Here is a 13,746-nt window from a genome sequence, read left to right as displayed (position 1 = left end):
CATGTGAGGAGGGGAGGGAGGGAGAGAGTGTTTGTGGGGGGTAGTGGAAATAGTAGAGGGCTTGAGCATGTGTGGAAGGGGAGAAACAGGGATGGGGTCCATGTGGGTCATGATGTGGCTAGTATGCCCTTCTCTTTTGGTCCTAGTCACCTGAAGGGGTCTTTGAACTTTTCTGAGTGTAGCTAAGGACTTAAACGGGAAGTGGAGCATTTACTAGGATAACTATTGGAGTAGTTGGAGATCTCTTGCAAGGAGAGGAAGAAGCCTGTTGTAGAAGAAATACTGCTTGTGATTTTATTTATGGAAGCCCCTAAAGACTAAGCTGTGCTAAATCAATACACATAAGTGGGAAAGGTGTCTTTTATTTATTTATTTTTTGTGTGGTACGCGGGCCTCCCACCGTTGCGGCCTCTCCCGTTGCGGAGCACAGGCTCCGGACGCGCAGGCTCAGCGGCCATGGCTCACGGGTACAGCCGCTCCGCGGCATGTGGGATCCTCCCGGACCGGAGCACGAACCCGTGTCCCCTGCATCGGCAGGCGGACTCTCAACCACTGCGCCACCAGGGAAGCCCTGGGAAAGGTGTCTTTTAAAAGTGAATGACTCAGTTTAACACATTTGAGGCAAAACTAGAGTTAGAGTGCACAGTGATTGATATAATTAAGTATTCACGAGGAAAATGATAATTATATCAAGGTATTTGGTTTTCTTTAAATCGTGCTCTAATTTTCTGTTGATTTCATTAATATAGTAGTTTATTATGTATAGAAATATCTATGGTTAGTTGTAGCAATAAAGAATTGTATTTTCATAGAAAAGTATAATTTGTAGGAAAATATACCTTTTTGTTTACCATTAAACATATCACTTGAAGCTTGAATCCTTGCATGCTCCTCCCTCCCTCCCTTGCATAGTAAATGTATTCACTATCTGTTTGTCAGGTGCTGCTGTACTGGCATTTACTCATTTCATTGAATACTCACAGCCCCCCTCAAATCCCCATTTTATAGCCAAGGAACCTAAGACTGAGAGAGATTGAGTATTTTGCTCAGGGACACACAGTTCTATCAGAATTCTGACTCCAGTACCTTTACCCTTAAGATACCAGCTTCCTTCTGTTGAATACTTACCATCTGCTGGGCATTGAGTTAGGTTCCTGAGCTCCCACAGATGAATAAATTGTATGACCTGCTCTCAGTGACACCAGAAACTTGGCCTCTGTGTACGAGTGCTGAATTGAATCTTGGAGACAGTTCTGGGTGAAGTGGAAAAGAAGAGCTTTATTGCTTTGCCAGGCAAAGGGGGACACAGAAGGCTCCTGCCCTCAAAAACTGTGTGTCCCAACCCAGGAGGATTTGGTGAGGAGTTTTATAGCAATGGTTCAAGGGTGGGGTTGCTGATAAGATTAGGGTGTGTTCAGGGCCTGCACTCCTGTAATCTGTAATCTGGTCTCAGGTAATCTCTTGATGAGCTTCTGTGGTTCCTTTAATCTGGCCTCAGGTGGTCCTCTCTGGAATGAAGAATGCTGACATCTTCCATTGTTGGGGGTTTTAGTTCTGTAAAGAGCTCAAAGAGATTGTTATGTGTACCCCTTGAGGCAGAACCAGGACCCTGCCTCAAGGCTGCGCTATTGTTTCTTGGCTGCTCCTCCCTTGTCTTGGCATCCCCTCCCTTCCCTGATTAGCAACTCTTCAAATCTTCCCTTTGGAACTCAGGGAAGGTCATGGAGGCTGGAGTCTGTTTCCTACAAACAAGAAATGGGGGACAAGGAAAGGCTTCCATGCCCAGGAGCCCAACAGGGTCCTGCTTGCTTTCACCAAGAAGCTTGAAGTCTAGTGGAGAGGGCCTGAGAACCAGCATATAAATAGTTGTAAGTCGACAGCTATGAAGTGGTGAGGTGTGGAGTGTCATGGGACTACAAAGGAGTGGCCTGGAACCCAGCCCTGGAGGATGGAAGTGGGCAGGGCTCAGAAAGTCTTCCTAGAAGATCTGTCTCTGGGCTGACCCTTCAAGGATCAATCAGAGCGAAGCAGGTGAGGAGGGAAAGGATGGCCATCCCAACGGGGTTGGGGGGGACAATAGGAGGAAAGTCACAGAAGTGAAGAGTGGTTTGGGCTGCAGCACAAGCCATGTGGCATGGTTAAATCAGTGGGATCTGGGATTAATTTGATGTCGGGTGTTGGAGAGAGGGAGAGAGATCATATTTCTGATTTGGGCCCTGGGATGGAGGTGGTGGTGTCAGAAACTGATATAGGGAACACAAGAAGGGAGCCTGGTTATGGAACTGTGAGAATGAGTCCAGGCCTGGGCACAATGACTTTGAGAAGCCTGTGGCACATCCTCAGCGGAGGGTCTGGTAGCAAGTTAAATGTCTAACATTTATAAAAAGTTGTAAAATAATTCATCAGATATTTATAGAGCACCTACCATTGGCTAGATGATGCTCTAGACACAGGAGTTAGTGTTGTGCGTAAGTCTCTGTTTCATGGAGATTATATTCTAGTGGGATGAAGACAGATAATAAAGAAGTAAATTAGTGAGCTGATTTCAGAATTGTTATTAAGAAAGAACTGGGTAATGTAGAAGTTCTCATTGAGAAGGTAACACTGGAACTGTGACCTGAGTGTTTAGAGGGAAACTTTCATTTGAATACCCCAGGGTTAAAGTATTCCAGGCAGACGGCATGGCAAGTGCAATTGTCCCTTGATGTAGAAATGAGCCTGGTAAGTTAGAGAAAGACAATCAGTGAAGCAAAGTTGAAGAGGCAGACAAGCATAGCTCAGGGAGAGCTTTACGTCATGGTGCAGAGCCCGGAGGTTTTTAACTTGGGTAAATGCTAATGTTACCATTTCAAATGACAAAAACCAGCATACAAAACTGTATTTATTGCACACTCTCAACTGTATAAAATGATGTGAGCAAAAAAGATTTTAAAGAAACTTGCCAAATGATACCACTGATTGAGAGGTGGTTTCATGCCATGGTCAGTGCTGTGAATGCTGAGTACCAGGGCTGGAACTTGGTCCTAACACTTGCTAGGCCAGCAGTTCTCAAACTCTGTGATCTCAGGACCCTATCTATCAATATTTATCATATCAGAAATTAAAATGGAGAAAAAATTTAAACATTTATTAGTTTATTAAAAAATAATGAACCCATGATATGTTTACGTAAATGACATATTTTAATGAAAAAAATTACTGTACTCTCCAAAAAATAAGCTGTGAGAAGAGAGTCAATTTTTATACTTAAGTTCTTATTATTTAGCACAATAAGAAGCAGCTGGGTTCTCATATCTGCTTCTGCATTCAGTTGGTTGTGATATCACAAGTCATATATACTCATGCGAGAATGAAAGTGAAAAGGGCAAATAATCAACTTCTTAGCATCATTCTGAAAATAGTTTTGCCATTGTGGACCCTTTAAAAGTTCCATACCCCACCTTAAAAATCTTTGTGCTCAGTGTGACGTTGGGCAGTCTCCTAACCTAATGGGTCTCAGACTAGTTTCCCCATCTGTAAACTGGAGGCTGTTGATAGCACCAACCTCACAGGATTGTTGTGATTACTTAATGAGTCAATATATGTATTTAATGAGTCAATATACGTTAAAATAATGCCTGGTACATACGGTGTTCAGTACATATCAGCTAGTTTTCTTTTTGTTGTTGTGATTCTGGGTGGCAGCAAAAACTCTCGCAAGAAGTTGCAAAAACTCATTTAAACTTTATTCTCACTGATTTTCCTTCCTGTCCTCTCTTGCTCCAGTTGTGAAATGAGGCTTCAAATCTGAATGCCAGCTTACAAATGCTACCGTCAAATAATTGCAGGTTTAATCAGTTACTCATAGCTTAGCTTGTAGTAATTTTCTAGATTCTTTCTTTCTTCCTTGTACCTAAAATCATCTCTTCTCAGTGAGTAGAAGTTTGATGGTAGATGAGGTGGAGGAAGAAGAAGAGATCTGACAGTACCAGGTTCTGCCTGATGCTATAAGACTTCAATTTAATTGCTTTCCCCCTCTTCTGTTTTCCATACTGCAATCATAAAATGAATTGAAAGTCAGAAGACGCCATCAGCTACTGCTTGAGGATTTGTGTCAGCTAATGCTTTTTTTTTTTTTTTTTTGGATGGCGGTAAGTGAAATTCTCAATCTTGGCTTCACAGTGGAATCACCTGGGAAATTTTTTAAATTACCAACACTTGGATCATCCCACCTCCAAAGATACTGATTTAATTGGCCCGGATATGGCCATGGTCAGCAGGATTTTAAAAATCCTCCCAGTGCCCAAAGTCTCACCAGGCTATGACTAAAAAATAAGGTCATGTGTTTCCTTTTTTATTGTAAAATATAACAAATCTACCCAAAAAGTACATAATACATAAATGTCAGCTTAACAAATTGTAAAGTGAACACGCACGTCACCACGATCCAGGGCAAGAACCAGAATGTTGCCAAACCACAGAAGCTCCCTTGCCTTTTCTCAGTCACACCTCATTTTCCAACTCTCTGGAGTTAATCATTGCCCTGATATTTTATAATCACTTTGTTTTATAATTTTATCCTATGAGTATAAATCTCTAAACAACATAGAATAGATTGGCACATTTTTAAACTTTATTGAAATGGAATCATACTTTTTTGTCTGGCTTCTTTTGCTCAACATTGTATATATTTTTTGATTCATTTGTGGTTTTGGATATAGCTGTAGTTCCTTGCTTTTCATTATTCTGTAGAATTCTGTGATATCAATATACTACAGTGTCTTTCTACATTCCACTCCTGATGGATGTTTCTGGTTTGGGACTGTTATAACCAGTTCTGGTATGAGCATTGTCATATGTCTCCTGGTACATGAAGGCAGACATTCTGAACATATATCTCTAGGAATAGATTTGTTGGACACCTTTGCTCATCCAAAGGAAGAGAGAGGCTGAGCAAACAGGAGTCCAGAAGATAGGAGTTGGTGTCTGGGACTCTGTTAACACTCTACTCTGGGCTGGGACCCTGGAGGTTTGTACTGCTCTGAGCCATGTGCCCTGAGGATGTTGATGATCTACAGGAGGCAACTGTGAAGCTCAGGATCCTCTCTTTTAATCATTTCCTGAGACTAGAGGGAAAAGGTTCAATGCCTGTCAAGGGTAGAGATCCTGTTGAAATACTTCCCACTCTGGACTGGGACCCAAGGGCAGCCTCCTGGCAATAGGGTCACAGGCAGGACAGCTGGGTGGTGCAGAAAACATCAGGCCTTCATCCCAACCTCAGCAGCTGATAGAAGGAGATAAACACAGTCTCTGGAGAAAGAAAACATCATCCTATGCCTTGAAGTGGTTCTTAAATTCTTATCCTCTCCTGTATCTTGACAGGTATTCCCCACTAGTTAGTTCATTGAAGCTTTGATGAAGATACTATTTTTCCTGAGCTTTTTTTGTTATCTTCAGTGGGGAGTTTGGTATGAATCAATTGTTACTGATGGCACATGCCCCTATCTTATATGCATACCATAAACCCAGGCTTGTTTCAGATACCTCTGCTAAAATATCCTGGGGTTTCCAGGGAGTGCTGACAAACTTTTCTGGTCTATTCTCATGGTTGCCTGATACTCCAGGCTATTGCCCTGCCCTTCTGTAGGTTCTCTCTTGCCACATTGAGTCTAAGATCCTCTGGGTCGCTGCTGCTGTCTGTACTACTTTGCTCCAAGCATAAACATAGACTGTGGTATGCTAGAGCTGGCCCATATTGGTTCCTAAGAACTGATTGTTAAATTCTTAGGATTTATGTGAGCCAGTGGTTAAACACAGCTGTTACTAAAAATTAAATTATATAAACTTACAATTTAAATAAATTATATGAAACACAAAGTTCATGAATACTCAAAACTCATCCCTTTTAAATTAGCTTACCATATTTTGCTGATTATGCTCTTGAGGTTATTTCTATCTGTTGGATCTGTGTGGTGGAAATACTATATACAATGGCATGCTATGGCACATCACTTCGCAACTCAGTGATATGACTGCTTGGACAGTCATGGGAAAATATTTACACCATGGAAATTGGTCAGTGCTACAAATCGGCTTTTTCTTTCTTTTTAAGAGCTAGTTGTTAAACACTTAGCACATCTCCGGACATAGGCCCCCCTTTCAAATGCTCACAGCAGAGTCAGAGTCGAACAGAGTTTAGCAGGCCTCAAAGAATAACAACAGGGAATTACTATTCAGAGAACTTAAAAACTGGTTACTAGAATGGTTATTCTGAGTCACAAGCATAGGCCTCTTGGTGGTAGTTACTAATGTTGCCGCTTTGCCTAAATCCTGTCTCAGCTGTTTATTGGTAGTTGAATTCAACTTTCCTGCCTTGTCGTTTAGCCTACCCTCAAAGAGAATGACATTGAGCAGGTCTTTCCTATGTCGATTCCAGGCCTCAGCTCTCTGAGACACACAGAGTAAAATAATTTCCTTCCTTCCCTCATCTACCCCACTCCTCTTTTATGTTCTCTTTTTTTTTTTTTTTGCCCTAAGAATGAACTCTCCTTGAGATGACTGACAGTCCATGCTCTTTACTTCTTACCATGGGTCTAACCTGGCTCAGAATACAATAATCACCATTTTTTCATAGTGTCGGTTTATTCAGTATTGAATAAAGCCACCTGTGGAGCTTCAACAGAACAGTCCAGATTGAGATTTGGCCTTTGAACACTGGCCTTCACTTCCCCTTTCCTTGAACAAATATACACCCATCTCAAGAATAAACAATAATGCTAAGACATAGAGTAGTCCAAATCCAGATTTAGCAATAAAGACACCAAAATATTTTGTCTTCAATATAATGTACATGTACAGGACATGATTTAAAGGATTGCCTTACCTATATAACTATGTAGAACCTACCTTTAGTTTCTCTGTCTGGAACATTTGCATTTAAGATTCCTCATTGCTTTCAGAATTGCCCTAAGAATAAAATATGCTTCAGAATGTATTCGAAATCTAGCACTTCTCCCTGCTGATCACCTGATCCAGCCCCCTTCGTCTTTCATCTGGACCACTGCAGTGGCCTCCTAATTGGTTTCCCAACTTCCACAATTGCCCCTCTTCAGTCTATTCTCAGCACAGCATCCAGAGTGCTCAGGTTAAAATACAAATCGGATCAGGATGTTTCTTTGCTCAAAATCCTCTAATGTCTTCTCATTTGACTTAGGGAACAAGCCATGGTTACCTCCATAGGATCCTCCTCTTTATTTCTTTGACATCATTATACTCCCTGTAGGTCACTCTGCTCCAGCCAGATGGACTGTCTTGCTGACCTCTGAACATACCAGATGCATACCTGATGCCTCAGGGATTTTTCATGCACTCTACTTGCAGTATGAAATTTTCCTGTCCCAGAAAGCTGCAAATTTCGATTCTTTATTTCCTTCAGATTTTTTCTCAAATATTACTTCTTAGTGAGACCTTCTCCAATCACCTTATCACAATTACAGCCCTCCTATATTTCCTATCCCCTTTTCCACCCTAGTACTGATTACCATCTCACTCATTCACCCACCAACTATATATATATATATATATATATATATATATATATATCTTCATTATTGTATAAATTGTCTGTTTCCTGACACCATTACAAGGCATATTTCATATGGAATTTTTATCTGATTGTATCATGTTCAAATACCATTGCCTAGAACCTGGTACCTGGCACACAGTGGTTTCTTAATAAATATTGAATGAATGAATGAATGTATGACAGAGTGGTAGAACAGACATTGGTTAGGATCTGGAGACCTAGGTTTTAATTTTTGCCTTTGCCTGTGATAAGCTCTATAACACTTATTACATTCTGTTTCTATATCTCTAGGTACTTATTAATACAATGGGGATATAATGACTGTTTCACATGCCTCATTGACTTTTAGTGAGATGCATGCAGGGAAGTGCTCTCTATAGGGGTGAAGGGATATGTTTATTGTCTTATTTATACCCACTGTAGTGAGCAGCTAGTTCCAGGTCCACCTTGCTTTAAACCACTCCCAAGAAAAAGCTCTCCATTTGAACAGAGGGTGGGGCTGACAGGTTCTTTTTCGTATCTCCCTCTGAAGATGTTAGCGGATCCTTGCTTATTGCTTAGATCAGGTAATTGGACTTACTATAAGCCATTAAAAACCTAAAGAATGAAATAACCCACCACAGGGGCCAGGGCCTTGTGTGTGTCCAGCATTGTTTTATGTGTTCTGCATGTATGATAACCTTTCATCCACCCCCACTGCAACTCTGCAATTGAGAGTATGGCTTCATTTTAGAGATGAAGAAATTGAAGTTTAGAAAGATCTAGTACCCCACTAAAGCAGTGGAGCTGATAAGAGACAGAGCCTGGGGAGAACTCATGTCTGTCTGACTCTAACACCAAACTCCCGTCCAACTCAGGAAATTGAGATAGTCAGTCCAAGAGCCTAAAAGTGAATATTCTCACACCTATGGATGATGTTTCTCACTGATGTGTTCATTTCTTTTCAGACTGTCTATGACCAGTGGTTCATTACCCTTTTTAACATTGTCTACACATCACTGCCTGTTTTAGCCATGGGGATTTTTGACCAGGTATGTGTTTTTCTCTGCCTTTATAACGTATTTTGCTCTGTTGATGCCTTTTAGTTGCTTTTAGCTTCTAAGTAGAAGACACAAACCATAGAAAGAGTCCTAGGAATGCAGTTGTTTTAATAGGTATTGCATGGCTCAAAAACCCTTCCAGATCTCCCACCTCCACCAAAAGATCCTCTGATCAGAGCTTGATTACTATCCTCTTAAAGATTCACACCCTACATTATTTCTCTAAAGGCTCTGAGACATCCTGCAAGAAACAGTCTCTTTAATTTCATTGTAGCTCAGCATTTCCCAAACTCATAGAACTGCATGTTTACTTATTTATTTTTCATGTAGAACTGATCAGTATGCCTCAGAACTAGTACCTGTGGTTCACACACCAGGGAATACTGTATTAGCCTCTGAAAGTGCAGAGAACCATGCAGTGATACATAGAAAATCATGGAGCTGGGTTGGAATGCAGAGAGCTAGCATCTGTGGTGAGACTGTCCAGCACAGCCCAGAGCAGGAACTCCAGGCCAAAGGAACACCCTGCCAATGGGAGAGGAAGACACGGAGCCCCACAGCCATGGAGAGAGAAAGTGAGCAGTTTTCTTTGGTTTAGCTCCACATGCTTGAGGGGAGAGAAGGGAGGGAATCATTTATAAAATGGTAGATCCTTGGCACACTCAGACCCTTGGAGGGTACTTCCTGGGTGGGGACAAAGTCTGGCTGCCTATGGGGAAGTGAAAGGCTAGCCAGAGGAGCTTCCATGGCACAGAGTGTATTGTTTAAAAAATTTTTTTGAAGTATTTTTAAAGAGACCAGATTTTCTCCAGGCTGTTGTTAGATCCATTTGCTAGGCCTCATTTTCTGGCCCAAAGCCATCTATTGCAAAATATAAATCTTCGCATTATGAGCTCACTCTACTCTCCCATTCTGAGGCTTTGTAGTCAGTTGTAAGCCTCACTTCTTGTATGTAAAAAGGGCAGTTTGTGAACAACATATTTTGTGAAATTCTACAAAAAGTAATGAACTCTTGAAGACCTTAGATGTAAGGGATTAAACTCATTCATTTCTAAGTGTCCATGTTTACAATTGTTCCTTTCCTTGGTACTTTGTAGCTGCCCAGAATGTGGGGTAAAGTATTAAATATAAAGCAATTTCTGGGAAAAGATGGTTATTGTGCAATTTGAAAAAATATATAATAAGGGGAGAATTCAAGATGGTGTTATAGGAAGATCCTGAACTCACCTCTTCCTATGGACACAGTGGGTCTACAGCTACAGAAGGTAAAATTTTCTCTTAAAAAACCCTAAAGCCTGGCTGAAGAAAACCACATGGAAGAGGAGAGGCTGGCACACAATGTCACCATAAACCCCACCCCCGCCCTCAGCATGACAGTCCTCAACAGGGAGAAAACTCAAAACCTGAAGCTTCTCCCTTAGGAGTGAAGGGTGTGCACCCCACATTGGGCACCTTAACATTTAAGACCTGCACCTGCACCTGAGAGATGAACCTCCTAAAACCAATGAGGCTCATGTCCCAAGACCCACAAGACTGAAGCAATCTAAGAAATGGCTCTGAATGAGCCCGTGTGCTCAGACCCCCTTGCTCCTTGGGCCCAGCTCAGAGGCAGCAGATCATGCCCAGTGATGGAGGCTCACCAGCTTATATTAAATCATCAGCCTGGGGGAAGGCATCTTATTGAACACACCCATCTAGGAGCCCGCTGGAACACACTCCAGGGACAGAGATTGGTGGGCGCCATCCTTGTACTCTCCCTTTGCCATACTCCAGAGCACCAGTATCTCCTGAAAGGGAGCTGTTACATGTGTCTGGTGCCTCTATTTTTGTGGCTGCCGTCCAGGGGACACCTCTTGACTGCTTGGCTCTGGAGGCCAGGGGAACTTGCATTCCTGGTCCCATGGGACTATAGTAATCAGCGTTACCCAGAAAGGAGCTCATATTCCTATCTGGTGTCCTGATTTTTACGGCTGCTGCCAGGGAACACTTCTACATCATCTGGCTCTGGTGGCCAGTGGGGCTTACACTCGTGGGTCTCACAGGATTGTAACCAGTGGAGAGAGAGTTATTAAATATCTACCACCCCTCCCGGGGCAGAGCAAGAGGCAACAGACTCAGGAGCTCAGTCTTTCTGTGAAGGAGGCCTATTAGCTAATCATTATAGCTGAGGCCTGAGGGGCAGCCGTCTAATTAAGCATGCATCTAGGGGCTGACTGTCATCCTTTCCAGAGACCTCAGAGGGCAGGCAGTATCTTCATGCTCTCCCTATGCCACATTCTAGAGCTCCAGTGTCTCCTGGAGAGGAGCTTCACATGTGTCTGGTGCCCTGGTTCTTGTAGCTGCTGCCCAGGGGACACCACTTGATCACCTGGCTCTTGTGGCTGGGGGCTTGCGTTCCTGGGTCCCATGAAACAGTAGCAAATGAAGAGTTGGTTCTTGGCAGGCTACCCCCAGGGCACTGCACAGACAGCAGACTGAAACACACTCCCAGTCTTTCTGGAAAAAGGAACTCTTTGTCCTGGAGCTTCAGCCTGAGGGGCAGACTTCAGGTTTGACACACTCCTAGTGGCTGAGGAAGCTGCTCTCAAGGAATGTAAGCTGTGGATGCCATCTTGGTCTGCTCCCTCTGCCTTGCTCCAGCTTTCTGCGATCTCCCAGAAAAGAGCTTATGCATTAATCTGGAGCCCTGCCTTTTGTGACTGCTGCATAGGGAACCTCCTAGATTGCCTGGTTCTCGTGGCCAGCGAGGCTCATTCTTTCAGTCCCACAGGTATATGTTTGCATGGTTTTAAAAACTGCTGCTTGAGGGTCTAGATTCCAATCAGCCTGAATCTAGGTGCTGTAATCTGACCCTGACACTGACATGTCTTGGCACATTCTCAACTACTGAGAGCTGTTAAAAATATAATAGGCTGTTTGAACAAGCATGAAGGTTTCAGAGACAACAAAGAGCTGGGGCAGGGTTGAACAATAAGGTTTATCTCCTACATGAGGCCACTCTTGGAGACAGGGAGAAGTGTTTATTTTGTCAGCTGTATGAAAACAAACACAGAGAGTCAAACAAAATGAAGAAACAGAGAAAAGCAATGATCTTAGAAGATCTTAAAGAGGGAGAAGAGCGCATGAACACAATAACTTCAACAAAAAGATGAAAAATATAAGAAAATACCAAATAGAAGTCATAGAGCTGAAGAATACAAGAGCTGAACTGATTAATACACTACAGGGGTTCAACAACAGACTAGATGAAACATGAGGAAGGATCAGTCAACTTGAAGACAGGAACTCACCCAATCAGAGCAGCAAAAAGAAAAAGGATGAAAATAAGTGAAGACAGCTTAAGGAACTTACAGGACAACATCAAACAGACCAACATTCACATTATATGGGTCTCAGAGGGGAAGAGAGAGAGAACCGAGCAGAAATTCTATTTGTAGAAATAATGACTGAAAACCTCCCCAACCTGGGAAGGAAACAGACATCCAGACCCAGGAAGCTCAGAGAGTTCCAAATAAGATGAATCCAAAGAGACCCACAGAAAAACACTTTGTAATCAAACTGTCAAAAGTTAAAGACAAAGAAATAATATTAAAAGCAGCAAGAGAAAAACAACTTATTATATACAAGGCAACCCCCATAAGACTATCAGCAGATTTTTTTCAGCAGAAACTTTGCAGGCCAAAAGGGAGTGACATGATATATTCAAAGTTGAAAGGTAGAACTTTCACCAAGAATATTGTACCTGGCAAGGTTATCATTCAGAATTGAAGGAGAGAGAAAGAGCTTTTCAGACAAGCAAAAGATAGAGGAATTCATCACTACTAAGCCAGCTTTATGAGAAATGTTAAAGGGGCTTCTTTGACCTGAAAAGAAAGGTGCTAATTAGTAACAAGAAAACATGTGAAGGAATAAATCTCAGTCAAAAGGTTTGAACAACACAGTTTTGAACTGTGTGGGTACACAATCCACAGTTGGGTGAATCCACGGATGTGGAACCATGAATATGGAGGGCCAACCATAAAGTTATATTCAGATTTTTGACTGTGTGAGCATTGTTGCCCTTAACCCTGTGTTGTTCAAGGGTCAACTGTATATAGTAAAGGTAGTGGTTTAATCACTTATAAAGCTAGTATGAATATTAAAAGACAAAAGTAGTAAAGATAACTATGATTATAATAATTAGTTAAGTAATACACAAGATAAAAATGTAAAATGTGATATCAAAAACATAAAATGTGGGGGGAGAGTAAAAATGTTGAGCTTTAGAATGGAATCAAACTTAAGCAGTTATCAACTTAAATAGACTATTATAGATATGGTTTTATTTATAAGCCTTGTATTACCACAAAGCAAAAACCTATAGTAAATACACAAAATATAAAGAAATATAAGCATATCACTAAAGAAAGTCATCAAACCACAAAGGAAGAGAGCAAGAGAAGAAGAAAGGAACAGAAAGGAATTACAAAAATAGCCAGAAAACAATTAACAAAATGGCAATCAGTACCTACCTATCAATAATTACTTTAAATGTAAATGAACTAAACTCTTTAATCAAAACAAATAGAGTGGTTGAATGGATTAAAAAAAAAAAAAAACCCAAGACCCATCCATATGCAGCCTCCAAGAGACTCAGTTTAGATGCAGACGCACAGAAACTGAAAGTGAGGGGCTGGAAAAAGATATTCCATGCAAATGGAAACCAAAAGAAAGCTGGAGTGGCTATATTTATATAAGACTAAATAGACTTTAAAACAAAGGCTAATAAGAGACAAAGATGGGCATTACATAATGATAAAGGAATCAATCCAACAATAGAATATAACATTTGTAAATATTTACGCACTCAACATAGGAGCACCTAAGTATATAAAACAAATGTTAACAGACATAAAGTGAGAAATAGACAGCAGTACAATAATAGATGGGACTTTAATACTCACTTAGATCAATGGATAGATCATTCAGGCAGAAAATCAATATAGAAACTTTGGCCTTAAATGACATGTTATACCAGATACATCCAATGTATATATAGAATATTCCCTCCAAAAGCAACAAAATGTAAATTCTTCTGAAGTGCACATGGAACATTTTAAAGGACAGATCATATGTTAAGCCACAAAAAAGTTTTAATAAATT

The 13,746-nt window shown here is 41.3% G+C and overlaps 1 protein-coding gene across 6 annotated transcripts in view; it reads left to right on the top strand.

The window, feature by feature from the left end:
• ATP8B4 (ATPase phospholipid transporting 8B4 (putative)) overlaps positions 1 to 13,746 on the top strand; it is a 267,404-nt gene that overhangs the window by 237,705 nt on the left and 15,953 nt on the right. For all 6 annotated transcript variants that reach the window (XM_060096819.1, XM_060096817.1, XM_060096815.1 and 3 more), the window contains one exon: positions 8,512 to 8,595. In XM_060096819.1, the coding sequence (XP_059952802.1) occupies positions 8,512 to 8,595 (84 nt within the window). The remainder of the gene's footprint in view (positions 1 to 8,511; positions 8,596 to 13,746) is intronic.

This window comes from Mesoplodon densirostris, chromosome 4 (assembly GCF_025265405.1).
Source record: "Mesoplodon densirostris isolate mMesDen1 chromosome 4, mMesDen1 primary haplotype, whole genome shotgun sequence".
NCBI lineage: Eukaryota > Metazoa > Chordata > Mammalia > Artiodactyla > Ziphiidae > Mesoplodon > Mesoplodon densirostris.
The sequence above is the reverse complement of the archived record's forward strand: the minus strand, read 5'-3'. Positions and strand labels throughout refer to the sequence as shown.